Source organism: Lactuca virosa, chromosome 4 (genome assembly GCF_052849685.1).
Source record: "Lactuca virosa cultivar CGN04683 chromosome 4, Lactuca_virosa_CGN04683_v6, whole genome shotgun sequence".
NCBI classification, from domain to species: domain Eukaryota; kingdom Viridiplantae; phylum Streptophyta; class Magnoliopsida; order Asterales; family Asteraceae; genus Lactuca; species Lactuca virosa.
The window spans coordinates 49082131-49096151 of NC_136429.1; the positions used below are offsets into that span (position 1 = coordinate 49082131).

The 14021-nt window shown below is 39.1% G+C and overlaps 1 protein-coding gene across 2 annotated transcripts; it reads right to left on the reverse strand.

Moving 5' to 3' along the window:
* Window positions 1–8157: 8157 nt before the first annotated feature.
* Window positions 8158–13397, reverse strand: LOC145104000 (helicase-like transcription factor CHR28). Of its 2 annotated transcripts, XM_079041284.1 has the most exons (9): window positions 13226–13397; window positions 12952–13046; window positions 12721–12875; window positions 12494–12637; window positions 12064–12422; window positions 11881–11952; window positions 11688–11762; window positions 9733–11604; window positions 8158–8881 (listed from the first exon to the last, which is right to left on the reverse strand). In XM_079041284.1, exons 3-9 carry the CDS (start codon window positions 12803–12805, stop codon window positions 8771–8773), a joined length of 2718 nt encoding a protein of 905 aa, XP_078897410.1. In that variant the 5' UTR covers window positions 12806–12875; window positions 12952–13046; window positions 13226–13397; the 3' UTR covers window positions 8158–8770. The 2 variants fall into 2 exon arrangements, with proteins under 2 accessions (XP_078897410.1, XP_078897409.1); XM_079041283.1 differs by lacking the exon at window positions 12952–13046.
* Between the last annotated feature and the right edge of the window lie 624 nt (window positions 13398–14021).

Below are 14021 nucleotides of genomic sequence, written 5' to 3' on the forward strand. Positions count from 1 at the left end.
AACATGCTAGTTTAGGACTAAGGATCTAGGAAGGATGCCTTATGTGCTTGTTATATGTATCTCAGTTTTATGAACTGCATGCTAGTACAGATTAGTCAGGGATAGCCTGAGAGAGATATACGTGATTATGTTTACTCAATGCTCGAATGTTATTTGCTTTGTGCTTTTAGGAGTTCTAGTTATCTTTTACTAACTAGTAAAGAAATATGCTAAGTTACATATTGCGAGGACTAAATAATTTCAGAAGGTTAGGTTTAGCCTTATTTCACAACTCTCGTCTGAGTCTAACCGTTGTAGGGTAGAACCTCTCATTCGAAGAATTATCTAGTCTTAGTGATATGTAATAGTATTTGCGACCTAGTTAGGGGGAAATAGCAGGGACTTCTTATGCAGCTGATGGCAGAGAGTGGGTTGGTGATCACCCTAGGGCAAGCCTAGGAAGAGTTTAGTATGAGATCAGTTGTAGTAGTAGAAGGGACTTGGTGGAGTCAAGGCAGTTCTTGAGGAAAGTACAGATAGATGTGGAAGGTAGTATGGGCCCGTACTACTAAAAGCAGAGGATCCGTACTCGAATCAAGGAAGGCTGATATGAATCCAGGAAACTTGTGGTACGTTAGATCCCTCGAGATTTGATGAGTATACTGACGTTTATTATGGTGTATTTTCAGTATGGTGGTTCTACGTCCTAGGCCGACGGGCACTTCAGGTGAGGGATCAGGATCGGGTTCTGGATTCGAGCAAATGGATGAGCAGACGAGAGAGTTTCTTTCGTCTGAGGTTACACGCAGCATCCTAGATGAGCAGACGAGAGAGTTTCTTTCCACCACCATCACAACATCTGATCTGATTTGCTTTCATTGCAATCAGAGGGGACACAAGAAGTCCCAGTTTCCGAGTCTAGCATCAGTAGGACAGGTGGTGGCACCCGCTCCTACCACTATGAGGATTACAAACGGCCGCCAGGGCCGGGCAGAGGCGCCAGCGGCGAAGAGCAGAGCCTTCCCGTTGACAGCAGAGGAGGCACGTGCAGCCCCTGATGTGGTTACGGGTATGTATCTTCTCCATTATATCTTTATTATTTCTGATTATTACTCATGTTTGTGTGTTTGTCTATAGGATCGTTCTTAGTGAACGACATATCAGCTATGGTACTGTTTGATTCGGGGGCGACCCGATCTTTTGTGTCGCTCGCACTTAACAAGCGATTTAGTAGAGCTCCAGGGGAGCTGGATTGCCCACTTGATGTAGAGATAGCCGATGATAGGACCGTCAGGGTTGCGAGGGTTCATAGAGGATGTACGCTAGAGTTATTCGATCAACAATTTTCAGTGGATCTAGTTCCTATTCCCCAACATGGGAATAAGGTCATAATGGGTATGGATTGGTTGAGCTCCAATGGGCAGTGATTGATTGTGAGCAGCAGCTAGTGAGGGTTCGTACTCCTAGCGGGGGAGAGCTAGTGATTCAGGGCAAGAGGCCACAGCACGGACCGATCTTATGTTCAGCAGCGATGGCGAGGCGTCACCTCCAGCAGGGTTGCGCAAGATACGTCGCCTATGTCATGGATACCCGGGATAAGGGTAAGGCAACCGTTGATGATGTATCGGTAGTGCGAGAGTACCCAGACGTATTCCTGAAGGATTTACCTGGGGTACCTCCGGAGATACAGGTTGAGTTTAGGATTGACCTAGTCCCTGGTGCGGCTCTGATAGCCAAGGCACCATATCGGTTGGCTCCTCCTGAGATGCAGGAGTTGTATACGCAGCTGCAAGAGCTGCTAGACAAGGGTTTTATTAGGCCGAGTAGTTCACCATGGGGATCCCCGATCCTGTTTGTGAAGAAGAAGGACGGGTCACATCGCATGTGTATCGATTACCGGGAGCTGAACAAGGTAACGGTGAATAACCGTTACCCACTTCCGAGGATAGACGATTTTTTTGATCAGCTGCAGGGAGCATCTTGGTTCTCCAAGATTGATTTACGGCCAGGATATCACCAGATGCGAGTCAGGGATAATGATATGCAAAAGACAGCTTTTAGGACTCGCTATGGTCATTATGAGTTTGTGGTGATGTCGTTTGGGCTCAACAATGCTCCAGTCGCGTTCATGGACCTCATGAACCGTGTATGCAAACCGATGCTGGATCGGTTTGTAATACTTTTCATTGATGACATCTTGGTTTACTCCAAGACTCAGGAGCAGCATGAGGAGCACCTGAGGGAGGTGTTAGAGACACTGAGGAGGGAGAGACTATATGCGAAGTTCTCCAAGTGTGAGTTCTGATTGCGCGAGGTGCAGTTCCTTGGGCATCTTGTCAAACAGAAGGGCATTCTGGTCGATCCGGCCAAGATAGAGGCCATGATGCAGTGGGAGATTCTGAGGTCTCCAACCGAGATTCGGAGTTTCTTGGGTCTGGCAGGGTATTACAAGAGATTTATTCAGGACTTCTCCAAGATAGCAGTTCCGTTGAACCGACTGACCAAGAAGTCGGTAGTTTTTCGTTGGGAACCTGAGCAGCAGGCAGCCTTTGAGACGCTCAGGCAGCGATTATGCGAGGCACCGATTCTCACTCTGCCAGAGGGTGTAGATGACTTCGTATTTTACTGTGATGCTTCGATCACAGGCATGGGAGCAGTGTTGATGCAGCAGGGTCATGCAATATCTTATGCCTCGAGACAGCTGAAGCCTCACGAGGCTAACTATCCGATGCACGATCTAGAGCTGGGGGCAGTGGTGTTCGCCCTCAAGATTTGGCGGCATTACCTTTATGGAGTCCGATGTACCATTTACACGGATCACAAGAGTTTGAGGTACCTCATGGATCAGCCAAATCTGAACATGAGGCAGCGTCGGTGGTTAGATGTGGTGAAGGACTATGATTGTGAGATCCTTTACCACCCGGGCAAAGCCAACGTAGTGGCCGATGCCCTGAGCTGCAAGGCAGTAGCGGCCCCGATCCGAGACATCTGTTTGAGGATGAAAGTGATTACTCCGTTACTGGAGCAGATTCGAGAGGCGCATGTTGAGGGCCTGAATGAAAAGCGTCAGAAGTGTGAGCGGATTGTAGGCCGGGTGGCCTCATTTGACTATGACAGCCGAGGGTTGTTGACCCTGCATGGGAGGGTCTGGGTTTCGTACTGGGGCGGAGTACGGAAGGTTCTGATGGATGAGGCCCATAAGTCGAGGTTCTCCATCCATCCCGGGGCAACGAAGATGTACATAGATCTTCGACTCAATTATTGGTGGCCCTGCATGAAGCATGATGTAGCTTGGTACATAGATAGATGCCTTACTTGCAGGAAGGTCAAGGCAGAGCACCAGAGACCGCACGGCAAGATGCAGCCGTTGGACATTCCTGTGTGGAAGTGGTAGGATATCATTATGGACTTCATCACTAAGCTTCCCAGGACTGCACATGGGGTTTATGCAATCTGGGTCATCGTGGATCGGTTGACCAAGAGCGCCCATTTCATACCGATCCAGGAGAGCATCTCGGCCGAGAAGTTAGCCGAGATTTATGTTCGAGAGGTAGTGGCACGTCATGGAGTGCCTGTCTCGGTGGTGTCAGACCGAGATGTCCGTTTTACTTCCAGATTTTGGAAGCGGTTTCACGAGGAGATGGGTACTCGTCTCCACTTCAACACCGCTTTCCACCCCTAGACAGACGGGCAGAGCGAGAGGACGATTCAGACTCTCGAGGACATGCTACGCGCATGCGTGTTAGATTTTGGTGGCAGTTGTGATACGTATCTTCCGTTAGCGGAATTTTCGTATAACAACAGTTACCATGCCAGCATAGACCGACCTCCCTTTGAGATGCTCTATGGGAGGAAGTGCAGGACCACAATTTTTTGGGGTGAGATCGGTCAGAGAGTTATGGGGAGTACGGAGGTGGTACTCAAAACCACAGAGCGGATCCAGCAAGTCCGAAGCAGGCTCCAGACTGCTCAGAGTCGGCAAAAAGGCTACGCCGACAAGCGGCGTTTAGACTTGGAGTTCCAGGTGGGCGATATGGTCCTCCTGAAGGTGTCGCCCTGGAAGGGTGTTATCAAGTTTCGGAAGCAGGGCAAGCCGGGCCCCAGGTTCATAGGTCTGTTTAGGGTGTTGGATCGGGTGGGTCGGGTTGCTTACCGGTTAGATCTTCCAGCAGAGCTCAGCCAGATCCACAACACTTTCCATGTTTCTGAGTTGCGGAAGTGCTTAGTGCATGATTCAGCAATGGTACCCCTTGAGGATATTCAGGTTGATGACAGCCTGAACTACATCGAGAGACAAGTGGCGATTCTAGATCGCAAGACGAAGGAGTTGAGGAACAAGAGGGTGGAGTTAGTGAAGGTGCAGCGGCAGCACCGCAAGGGTTCAGAGTGGACATGGGAGCCCGAGGAGGAGATGAGGGAGCACTACCCAGAGTTGTTTTCAGGCGCAGTAGACTTCGAGGACGAAGTCTAACACAAGTGGGGGAGAATTGTAACGCCCCGTTATTGGTACGTATTTAATCTATTTAAGTATTCATTTTGTAAGAGCTACTCGACGAGTGGTAGCCCTAACTCGTCGAGTAGATGCCAGCTTGATCACAGGGTTTAAGTGGTCTACTCGACGAGTCCGAGCTTGGACTCGGCGAGTAGGTCCATCAGGAGGAAACCCTAATTTTCAGGGTTTGCACCCTATTTAAGCATCATACATGTCCTCTACCCCAGCCTCCATCACCTCCAAACCCTATTATCGATACCCTAATCCGCCATAAGTGATCTTGAGCTAGTTCTTGCCATTTTTGAGTGTTTTTGTGCATTGTGAAGCTTGTGGAAGAAGTAGAAGTTTGAAGACTCAAAGAGGAAGGAGTAGATCCAGGAGCTACACTTCATTTACTGCATTTTCTGGTAATCAAGATTCCAACTTGATCTTTCTTCTCTTAGATCTAGTTAACTCCATATTATGAAAGCTTTGGGTCAAGAACCTTGTTCCTTGGGTTTGGACGTCCCAAGTTACTTATATCTCAGATCTAGGATCTAGGAAGGGTTCCATGGCATAAAGGTGCAAACTTTATGACCATGCAAGCATATGAGCAAGTTTATGGTCTTTTTAGCCCTAGAAGACCATGCATGGAAGGAAAGTTCGAAGCTTTATGTGTCCAACAGATGCTAAGACCTTAGATTTGGGTTTGTATGCGTGGATTTGAGATTATATGGCCTTTTGGACAAGATTCATGTATTATAAGAATTAGGGTTTTTTCTAAACCCTTTTAGAGGAGCTATGAATGGGTAAAGTTGGAAACTTTACCCTTAGAAAGGCCTTTCCAGTGGACAAACGAATTAAGGAACATAGATCTGAATGGTAGGAGCTTAATCCCTTGAGATGGCTCAATCAGACAGGGGAACTCGCCGAGTCCAAGGAAGGACTCGACGAGTTGAAGCGGGTTGTCACGATTCTTATGACAGCAAGAACTCGACGAGTCTGTTAAGGGACTCGACGAGTTGACTCAGTTGATTACGGGATTAAACATTCAGGAACTCGTCGAGTTGGGAGATAACTCGACAAGTTGGGTTGACTGGGAGTTGACCTTGACTTTACTTTGACTTTAACCATGGGTAAAATGGTCATTTTACCCTAAGAGATGATTAGCATATTCTGATTAAGTGTCATTATGGAATTGATAGCCGGAGAGTCGCCGGAGCAGCAGAAAGGGATTCCTCGCTCGAGTTTTCAGCATTCAGTCTTGCGAGGTGAGTTTCCTTCAGTAGGAACGAGTCTACAGCACCAGGGCCGGCCCGTATAAGTGATATGTAGTAGCTCAGAGTGGGCGGGGCCCGATGCTTTTATGTAGTAGTTAAGTGTGGGCGGGGCCCGAAGCTTATAGTAGTTTAGAGTGGGTGGGGCCTGATGCTTGTAGTATTATTTAAGTATAGATATGTGGTTGATTGGTAGATGTACTTGTTGTCTGTGTGATACTTGTATGCATGTTAGACAGCGGAGTGTGGGCGGGGCCCGAATCTCCTAGACAGCGGAGTGTGGGCGGGGCCCGTATCTCCTAGTTGCATGATATTTCTATGGTATGTGGTAGTTTGGGGAACTCACTAAGCTTCGTGCTTACAGTTTTCAGTTTTGGTTTCAGGTACTTCCACTAGCAAGGGGAAGGGCTCGGGATGATCGCATGACACACACCACAGTTTCAGCCTGGGATTGTTTTAGACTATGATATTTTCATATGATTTGATACAGTATTTTGACACGATGTTTTGAGATATATGATTATGGTTTTCTTTATGATGATGGATGACGTATGGTTATTATAAATGAATTTTAAAACGAAATTTTTGGCCTATACTTTTGGGGTGTTTCAATATATATATATATATATATATATATATATATATATATATATATATATATATATATATATATATATATATATATATATATTGGTTTCTGAAGAAAAAAATGAGAACCATATATTTAAGATAGTACTGAATTTTTTTAATAAGATGAATTTACCAATTTAGAAAAATAAATAAATAACCTAACAAAAGTTCTAACAGAAAAATGTTATTTACATAAAAATAATCACTCCTTCTTTTATATATATATATATATATATATATATATATATATATATATATATATATTGGTTCCTGAAGAAAAAAACGAGAACCATATATTTAAGATAGTACTGAATTTTTTTAATAAGATGAATTTACCAATTTAGAAAAATAAATAAATAAATAACCTAACAAAAGTTCTAACAGAAAAATGTTATTTACATAAAAATAATCACTCGTTCTTTTTTTTTTAAATATAGTTTTAATATGATTTTTTTATATTTAATCAGGACAATATAGGTACAATATTTCTAGTGTGATCATGCTTTAATTGGTTTGTCTTTCATTTTAAAATCAAAATAAGTCTTCATAAAATATTTAGAAAATCAAAGATATCACTTGTATTAAATTTTAAATATCCGTGAGCCATAGAGTTTGCCTTTGCAATCCTTGTAGACTGTGAAAGGATTCATCCTATGTGGCATTCAATTTGGTTGAAAGGGGTTTGCAGGCATTCAATTTGGTTTTGAAAGGGGTTTGCAAGACCCCGGTGTAGATGCTCTTATATTATAGTAAAACTTTATTGCATGTCTCACCTTCTTTCAAACAATCCAAAACAAAGGTAAATACTTTAGATTCTAGAACAATGTTTTCTAGACAAAATGGTCATTTTCCAAATTTAAGAAAATTTTGGTCATCTTTCATAAGAACCTCATTTCTAGTGGTCAATCCCTTACATTTTTTTTTTGCTCTAGTGGCAATATGGTGCACCACTTTATAAATTCCAAGGCTACAATTCAAACTACAGAAGACATTTTTTCAGGTGCCTTTACATAAAACTAGGATTTTACCCGTCACGCGTTGCGGCGGCAGTAATGTATTCGAGAAGTAGTAGAAAATAAGTTGCTATCTTTTGAACAGGAACTTAGGAAGACTTAAGTTAGCAAACCACAATAGTGAAGGGTCAAAGTCATGCCAAGAAGAGATAATCAAAATCGTATTATATGCAAAACGTATATGAATATTAGTAAGTGAACGTAAAAAAAAACGAATAATTTTTTAAATTAACGAAGTAAAGTTCTAAATTTACGTCGAAACATTGATCACCTCTAATTTATACCGACACATACGAAAGGTTAGAAAATCAGAAGAGTGGTAACCGTAGGTAAATCAGATTATATATATATATATATATATATATATATATATATATATATATATATATATATATATATATATATATATATTATGAGGGATAAAACAAAAGTTAAGAAAATAGAATGAGTAGAATTGATATTTCTTTAAAGTTGAAGTATAGGAGTGAATATAACATTTTTAAAAAGTAAAGGGTTGAAAATGTCATTTTATAAAGTATAAGGATGATAGCAAACTTAGTAGGAGGACTTAAATGGCAAAAAGTAAAAATGGTAGGTGATGGCCATTAAAGAAAAGAGAAGAGGCAATTATAAACAACCGGTGAAAATGAAAGGGATGAAATGAAATATAAAAGAAATGTAAGGGAAAAAAATCAAAAGTAAGAGCCACCCAATTTGGTTTTTTTTTAGAAGATATATAATTTTAATCAATGAATACAGACAATTATTAATAACCGAAAAAAAGAAAGAAACCAGACAAACTTTTGACATGGATAAAAAACAAGTATACAGGAGTATTTACAATTACAGGGCTGGCTACATTCTAAACAAAATGCCATTATGTTAGGGAGGAGAGAATCGTTCCCTCCCAACCCACCGAACCCACTGGCACATCACTTTTTCTCTTTTATTTTTCTTCATCTTTCCGAACCCACAACACACCGGAAATCCTATCTTTTTGAACCCACTCAATTAAAAATAATACAAAACAACTAAGGTACAAGTTTTAAAACACATGGTACAAGAGAAAATAAGAAAGAGAAAGTAGAGAGATGATGAAGTGGGTTAGTAAAATCAATCAACCCACTCGTTGAAGCGGGAGGGGGGTGGTACCGCCGATAACTCTATTGCTAATTAAGATTTTACATTTGATTGTTTTGTATTTTTTTTTAATTGAGTGGGTTGAGTGGGTTCAAAAAGATATGATTTCCGTTTGTTGTGGGTTCGGAAATATGAAGAAAAACAAAAGAGAAAAAGTGATGTGGCAGTGGGTTCGGAGGGAATGACTCCCTCCTCCCTTATGGCCAAAATAAACAGCCACTGACAGGAGGTAGATATTAGATAACTAGATAATTAGAAAGTTAATGAGAACCCATAAACAGATATTTAAGATCTTGTGCAGTTAGTCGAGGCCCTGAGCTTCCACTTTGATCCTCACCAAAAGCTGAAGAAATCATTTTCCTCTTTTCTTCCTGCATAAATAATTCACATCACCACCACACTCAGGTGCTTTTGTTGTATGATTCATTTATCATTCTGGTTTAAAGCAAGCTCAACTCAATACCAATTGTTCTAGACTTGAATAGGTCACCCTTCTTTCCAATTTTACACTTTTGGCCCAGATTTTAAATTTTATTAAGAATTTGGTCCGAACATGTTAACTAAATTCATCCCAAATTTTGGTTTAATTTACAAATTTATTTTTCTACAACTTTTGTAAAAAAAAAACTACAATCTTTTTTACGATTTGTTTTCTTAATTTTTTACAGATTTTGAAGAAAAAATAATTACAATATTTTTGCAACTTTTTATAGAAAAATTTACTACTTGTAATAAACTATATTATACATGTTAACTAAAAGTTTATAAGCCCTTTTTACAATTTTTAAAATCCAACATTTAAACTTGCTTTACATTTTTTATAACTTTTTTTACACTTTCATATGACTTATCTTTAACAAAAGTTTTCTTTTTTAAATGTTATAAAAAATCTATGAAATGTTCTTAAAATGTTGTAAAAAATATATAGAAAAAAAAAATCTTTACTTGTACACAAATAAATTTGTAAATTAAACTAAATTTGGGATGAATTCGTAATAAAACTTAATGTTCTGACCAAAAATCGTAACAAAACTTAAAATTTGAGCCAAAAGATCGGAAACGATGATGACCCATTCAACACTTCAACTTGTGATAGAAGGTAAACATACAGAAAACATGAGTTGGTTACTCTTTTGAAAAATAAAATGCGTTTGTTGGCAACTTGATAAGTTTCTTTCCCATATTCAGTGATAACCCTACTATAATATAAATTATAATATACCTGGAGTGCAAGAATCCTGTCCTCAACTGTATCCTTAATAGTCAATCTTGAAACAGTAACAGGACGAGTTTGACCAATTCTATGAGCTCGATCAATAGCTTGATCTTCAGTAGCCGGATTCCACCAAAGATCCAAAAGAATCACATGAGATGCTGCAACCATGTTTAGCCCAACATTCCCGGCTTTCAATGACATCAGCATCACAATCACCTCAGGATCAGTGTTGAACTCTTTAACTGCCATATCCCTTGACACTAGAGACATTGATCCATCAAGCCTCCTGTATTCTATACAATGCTGACTCAGCGATGCTTCCACCAAATCCAACATTCTTGTCCACTGAGAGAATACAATCGCTTTTATCGGCTGCTGCAAATCATTTGATAAACTGCAATGAGTCTGAATGATCTCCAGAGTCGCTTTGATCTTGGAAGAAGCATAATCATTCTCAAAAACCAAACAACTCTCATCATCAATTCTATTATCATCATCATCATCATCACCACCATCATCATGTACACAGCTCCTTAAGGTAGCTTTGCTAAACACAACATCATCACCAATCTGAGTTTTGCAATTAAATGAAGGGCACGTGTTGTCAAATTCATCCCCTGTTAAATACTCAGATATACACACATGGCAGAAAACATGTCCACATATAGTAACAACAGCATCCTCAGGTGGATCACTGCACAAAAGACAAATATTCAAAGTCTCCAAAAGCTTCAAAAGCTTAACTTGTGTGTCTTTTGGAAGATTCTTTGCTACTTTTGTAGAATCTTGACTGATTGATTCTGAACTAAATCCTTTCACAAGTAAAGGATGATCACAGGCTTGCCTAAGGCGCAAAAGCATCAGAAGGATATTTGCGTAATTTTGCCTCACAGTCCCAGCAGCTTGATATGCCTTGTATTGTGATCGTGATTCTGCTTCTAGTTTGAGGTAAAAAGCGCGTTCCTCTTTTGAGAAATCGACAGCTGTCAGTTTTATTGTTTTTGGAGGTAAGTTGATGATAGGTTTTCCATTAATCAAAGTGTCTTTTGTTCTTCGAAGCATTATTGTCTTTAACACAGCTTGAAGTTTCTTGTTACCTTGATTTGTGTTTTTGGACATTGGGGTCTTTATGAGGTTGCAAAAAGATTTGTAATTTGAATATGGTTCACATTTTAGGAATCTAAAATAACTGAAAAGTTCATCGATTGAGTTTTGTATAGGTGTGCCAGATAAGCACCATCTCTTTTTTGCCCTAAGTCCACAGCATGAATTAGATACCTGTGTACTGAAATTTTTTATTGTTTGAGCTTCATCTAATATCACCCTAAACCAATTCACTTTTGCAAGAGCCCCCTTACCTTTTTTACCCTTTTTTCCATTCTTCTTTCCTTTCTTACTAACATGAGACTGTTTCCTTTTCTTATTAGCAAATTCATCATCATCATCATCTTCATCAAAAGCTTTGGTTGGTACCTCTTTTGCAACAATGGAATATGTTGTGAGAACTACATCATATTTTGCTAGTTCATCAGGATCATGGGTTCTGTTTAAACCATGATAGATTAAAACTTCAAGTTTAGCTTCATCTGCAACTTTTTCATCCAATTCATGAGCCCATTGTCGCACCACACTTGCTGGACACACCACCAATGAACCTCCTTGAGGCTTCCGACTGTGAAATTCCTCTTCTGACCTTGAACTCTTAACCTTAGTTATTAACTTCTTTTCATCAGAGTCTTCATCCATGATGCCTTTATCATTGTCATCATCTAAATCCAAGGATTCAACTTCTGAACCACAAGGATCCTCTAACTTTGGTTTTGATGAAAATCTCTGCATTTGTATAAGTGCAATAACAGAAATAGTCTTGCCAAGTCCCTGTGAAATAATATATAAAAGCATATCAAAAAGTTATATGCATTAAATCAAATAAAAGGTTGATTATATAACAAGCTAGCAACCTGATCATCAGCTAAAATTCCACCAGAACAAGCCACACTGTTTTCCTTATCAAGCATCCACGCCAATGCAATTTTCTGAAAGAAAATTATCACAACACATGGAATAACCAAAATTAAACTTTTGCATATATGTATAGTGTATAGATACACATAAGTTAGAACTTAAAAGATAGTAATTAGGTGTATCCAAAACCTGATGCTTGAAAAGAGGGATAGATAAAAGACCATAAGGTAAAGTTGCTTCAATAGTTGGTTGATAAAGATCCTGATAAGAAAACAAATATACCATTTTAGTGCATGATATGCCATTCAAAAGGTACAATATAAAAAAAGGGAAGATAACAGAATAACAGACAGGTTAAGGTTAGTCTAATACCCGTAGTGCAACTTGATAAATCAGCCTCTCATCACCAACTGTTTCTTCAACAATCCCAGGGAGAGAATGACCAGACTGCCCTGCATAATGTGTTGTAGAAGGAATAGACACAGGTGGCTTCATTGATGGTGGTAATAGCCTACTGCCATGGTTGTTTTTCATTGCTAAATCAGTGTGGGCCCAACTGTAATTGTCTTGTGGGTGAAAGTCAAACTTTGTTTGACTTGATGATGCAGGAACAGGATAACTTTCATGTCTTTGAAGGCTTGTCCTGGAACTAGAAGAAGATGGATTCTGAAGGTATGATGGAAGCATTCTTTTGGCATCTTTCTGAGATAACTGATCATCAGAATCTGAACCTAATATAATAGTGATTTTCAGTAAGAATTATTATTTAAACTGATATAGATATTATAGGGAGCGCATTTACCATGATTTAGAAAAGCTTTCTTGTGATTGTCGTGTCTGACTGTATACCATCTTGAATTTTTATAAACTTTACTAGACTGAGGCTTTTGAGTATTCAAAGCAGATTCTTTTTTAGGAGGGGGCTTTTTAGTTGATCCACTGGAACCTGGAATTCAGAGAAATGTTTTGTTAATAACAGAAAGGTTTTGTGTGGCTTTGAGATTTCAATTTATAGGCGAATGTATTTACCTGTATTACTTGACACAGATGAAGAACCCCATGAAGGAAGAACCCTGGTATTGGCCTTCACTACCGGCTCATCTATGGATGCCATTGCAGACACCCGAGTATCTACTTTCCCTAACCAAGATCAATTCCAAAATGGTGCCAGATGGTGAACGAACCTGCAATTCAACACAAACGCTTCAGTGCCCAAATTTAGCAATCCCCAAAAAGAAATCAACAGATTCCCTCACAAACCCTCGTAATTTGACTGCTAATCAACCCACGAGGAAGATTAACAATGTGTGAATCCTTGCAATAAAGAAAGTAGTTTCACATGAACCATAAACCAACTACAATGATAGAACGTAAACATCAGTATGTCACCAAGAAAGCAGATAAACGTCGGGTCTACAAACAGGTTTGATGGATAACAGAAAACTCTATTTGTAAAATCATAAATATATACACATTTGTCAAGTTGTGTTACTACTGTACATATGAACAGAAAAGGAGAAATTGATCGCCGCACCTGATGATTCTCGCTTACTTCACGATGATAACTGATCTTTAGCAGTTGTTCGGCTTGAAGGTTCCACTCCGAAAAACCCTAAATCCCGTAATTCCAGAGGCGAACAACCCTTTATTTTCCCGGGTTTTGAAATGACTGTTGCTCAAAGTTTTGGCTTTCAAATCCGCACCGCCCTTTTCTCGTACATGAGAAGCTAAACGGTGCTCCTAAAGAAAATATACTTTTTTTTTTTTTTTTTTTTTTTTTTTTTTTTTTTTTTTCATAAAATAAAATATAATTTTAATTTATAATTTTTAATCATGAAAAATATTTCAAATATTCAATTTTTCGTTATAAAACTTCAAAATATTAGTCATAAATCACGACACAAAATGATAAATGGTAATTGGTAAAGGATAAAAGACATAAAGTGGTAAAAAGAATTTCATTTGCAAAAAAAAAAATCAAGGAAAAGTAGGATCGAATCTCGATCCTACGATCCTATCCCAAATACGATCCATTTACGATCCGAATCATTTTTTCATACCTAGGATCGTACGATCCTACGATCCTACGATCCTACGATCAGGATCGCGATTTTAACAACCATGTCTGAAAGTTGTTTTTTTTTTTTCAGATGTGACACTCTTATTCAATTTATCAAATATCATTTTGTGCTTATTTTGAATTAATTTTTTTCCACATGTTATTTTATGAATTTTTCTATTTTAATAAATTTCACATAATACTTTAATGTAATAATTACAATAAATGTAATAAAAAATGAATATCAATTTCATTAATGAACTTACTTTTT

Coding starts and splice junctions, on each gene's coding strand:
- LOC145104000 (XM_079041283.1), bottom strand. CDS start 12,805: ATGGCATCCATAGATGAGCCGGTAGTGAAGGCCAATACCAGGGTTCTT. Junction 12,638..12,720: donor ATCTGTGTCAAGTAATACAG/GTAAATACATTC, acceptor TCTGAATTCCAG/GTTCCAGTGGATCAACTAAA. Junction 11,763..11,880: donor TCCCTCTTTTCAAGCATCAG/GTTTTGGATACA, acceptor ATTTTCTTTCAG/AAAATTGCATTGGCGTGGAT.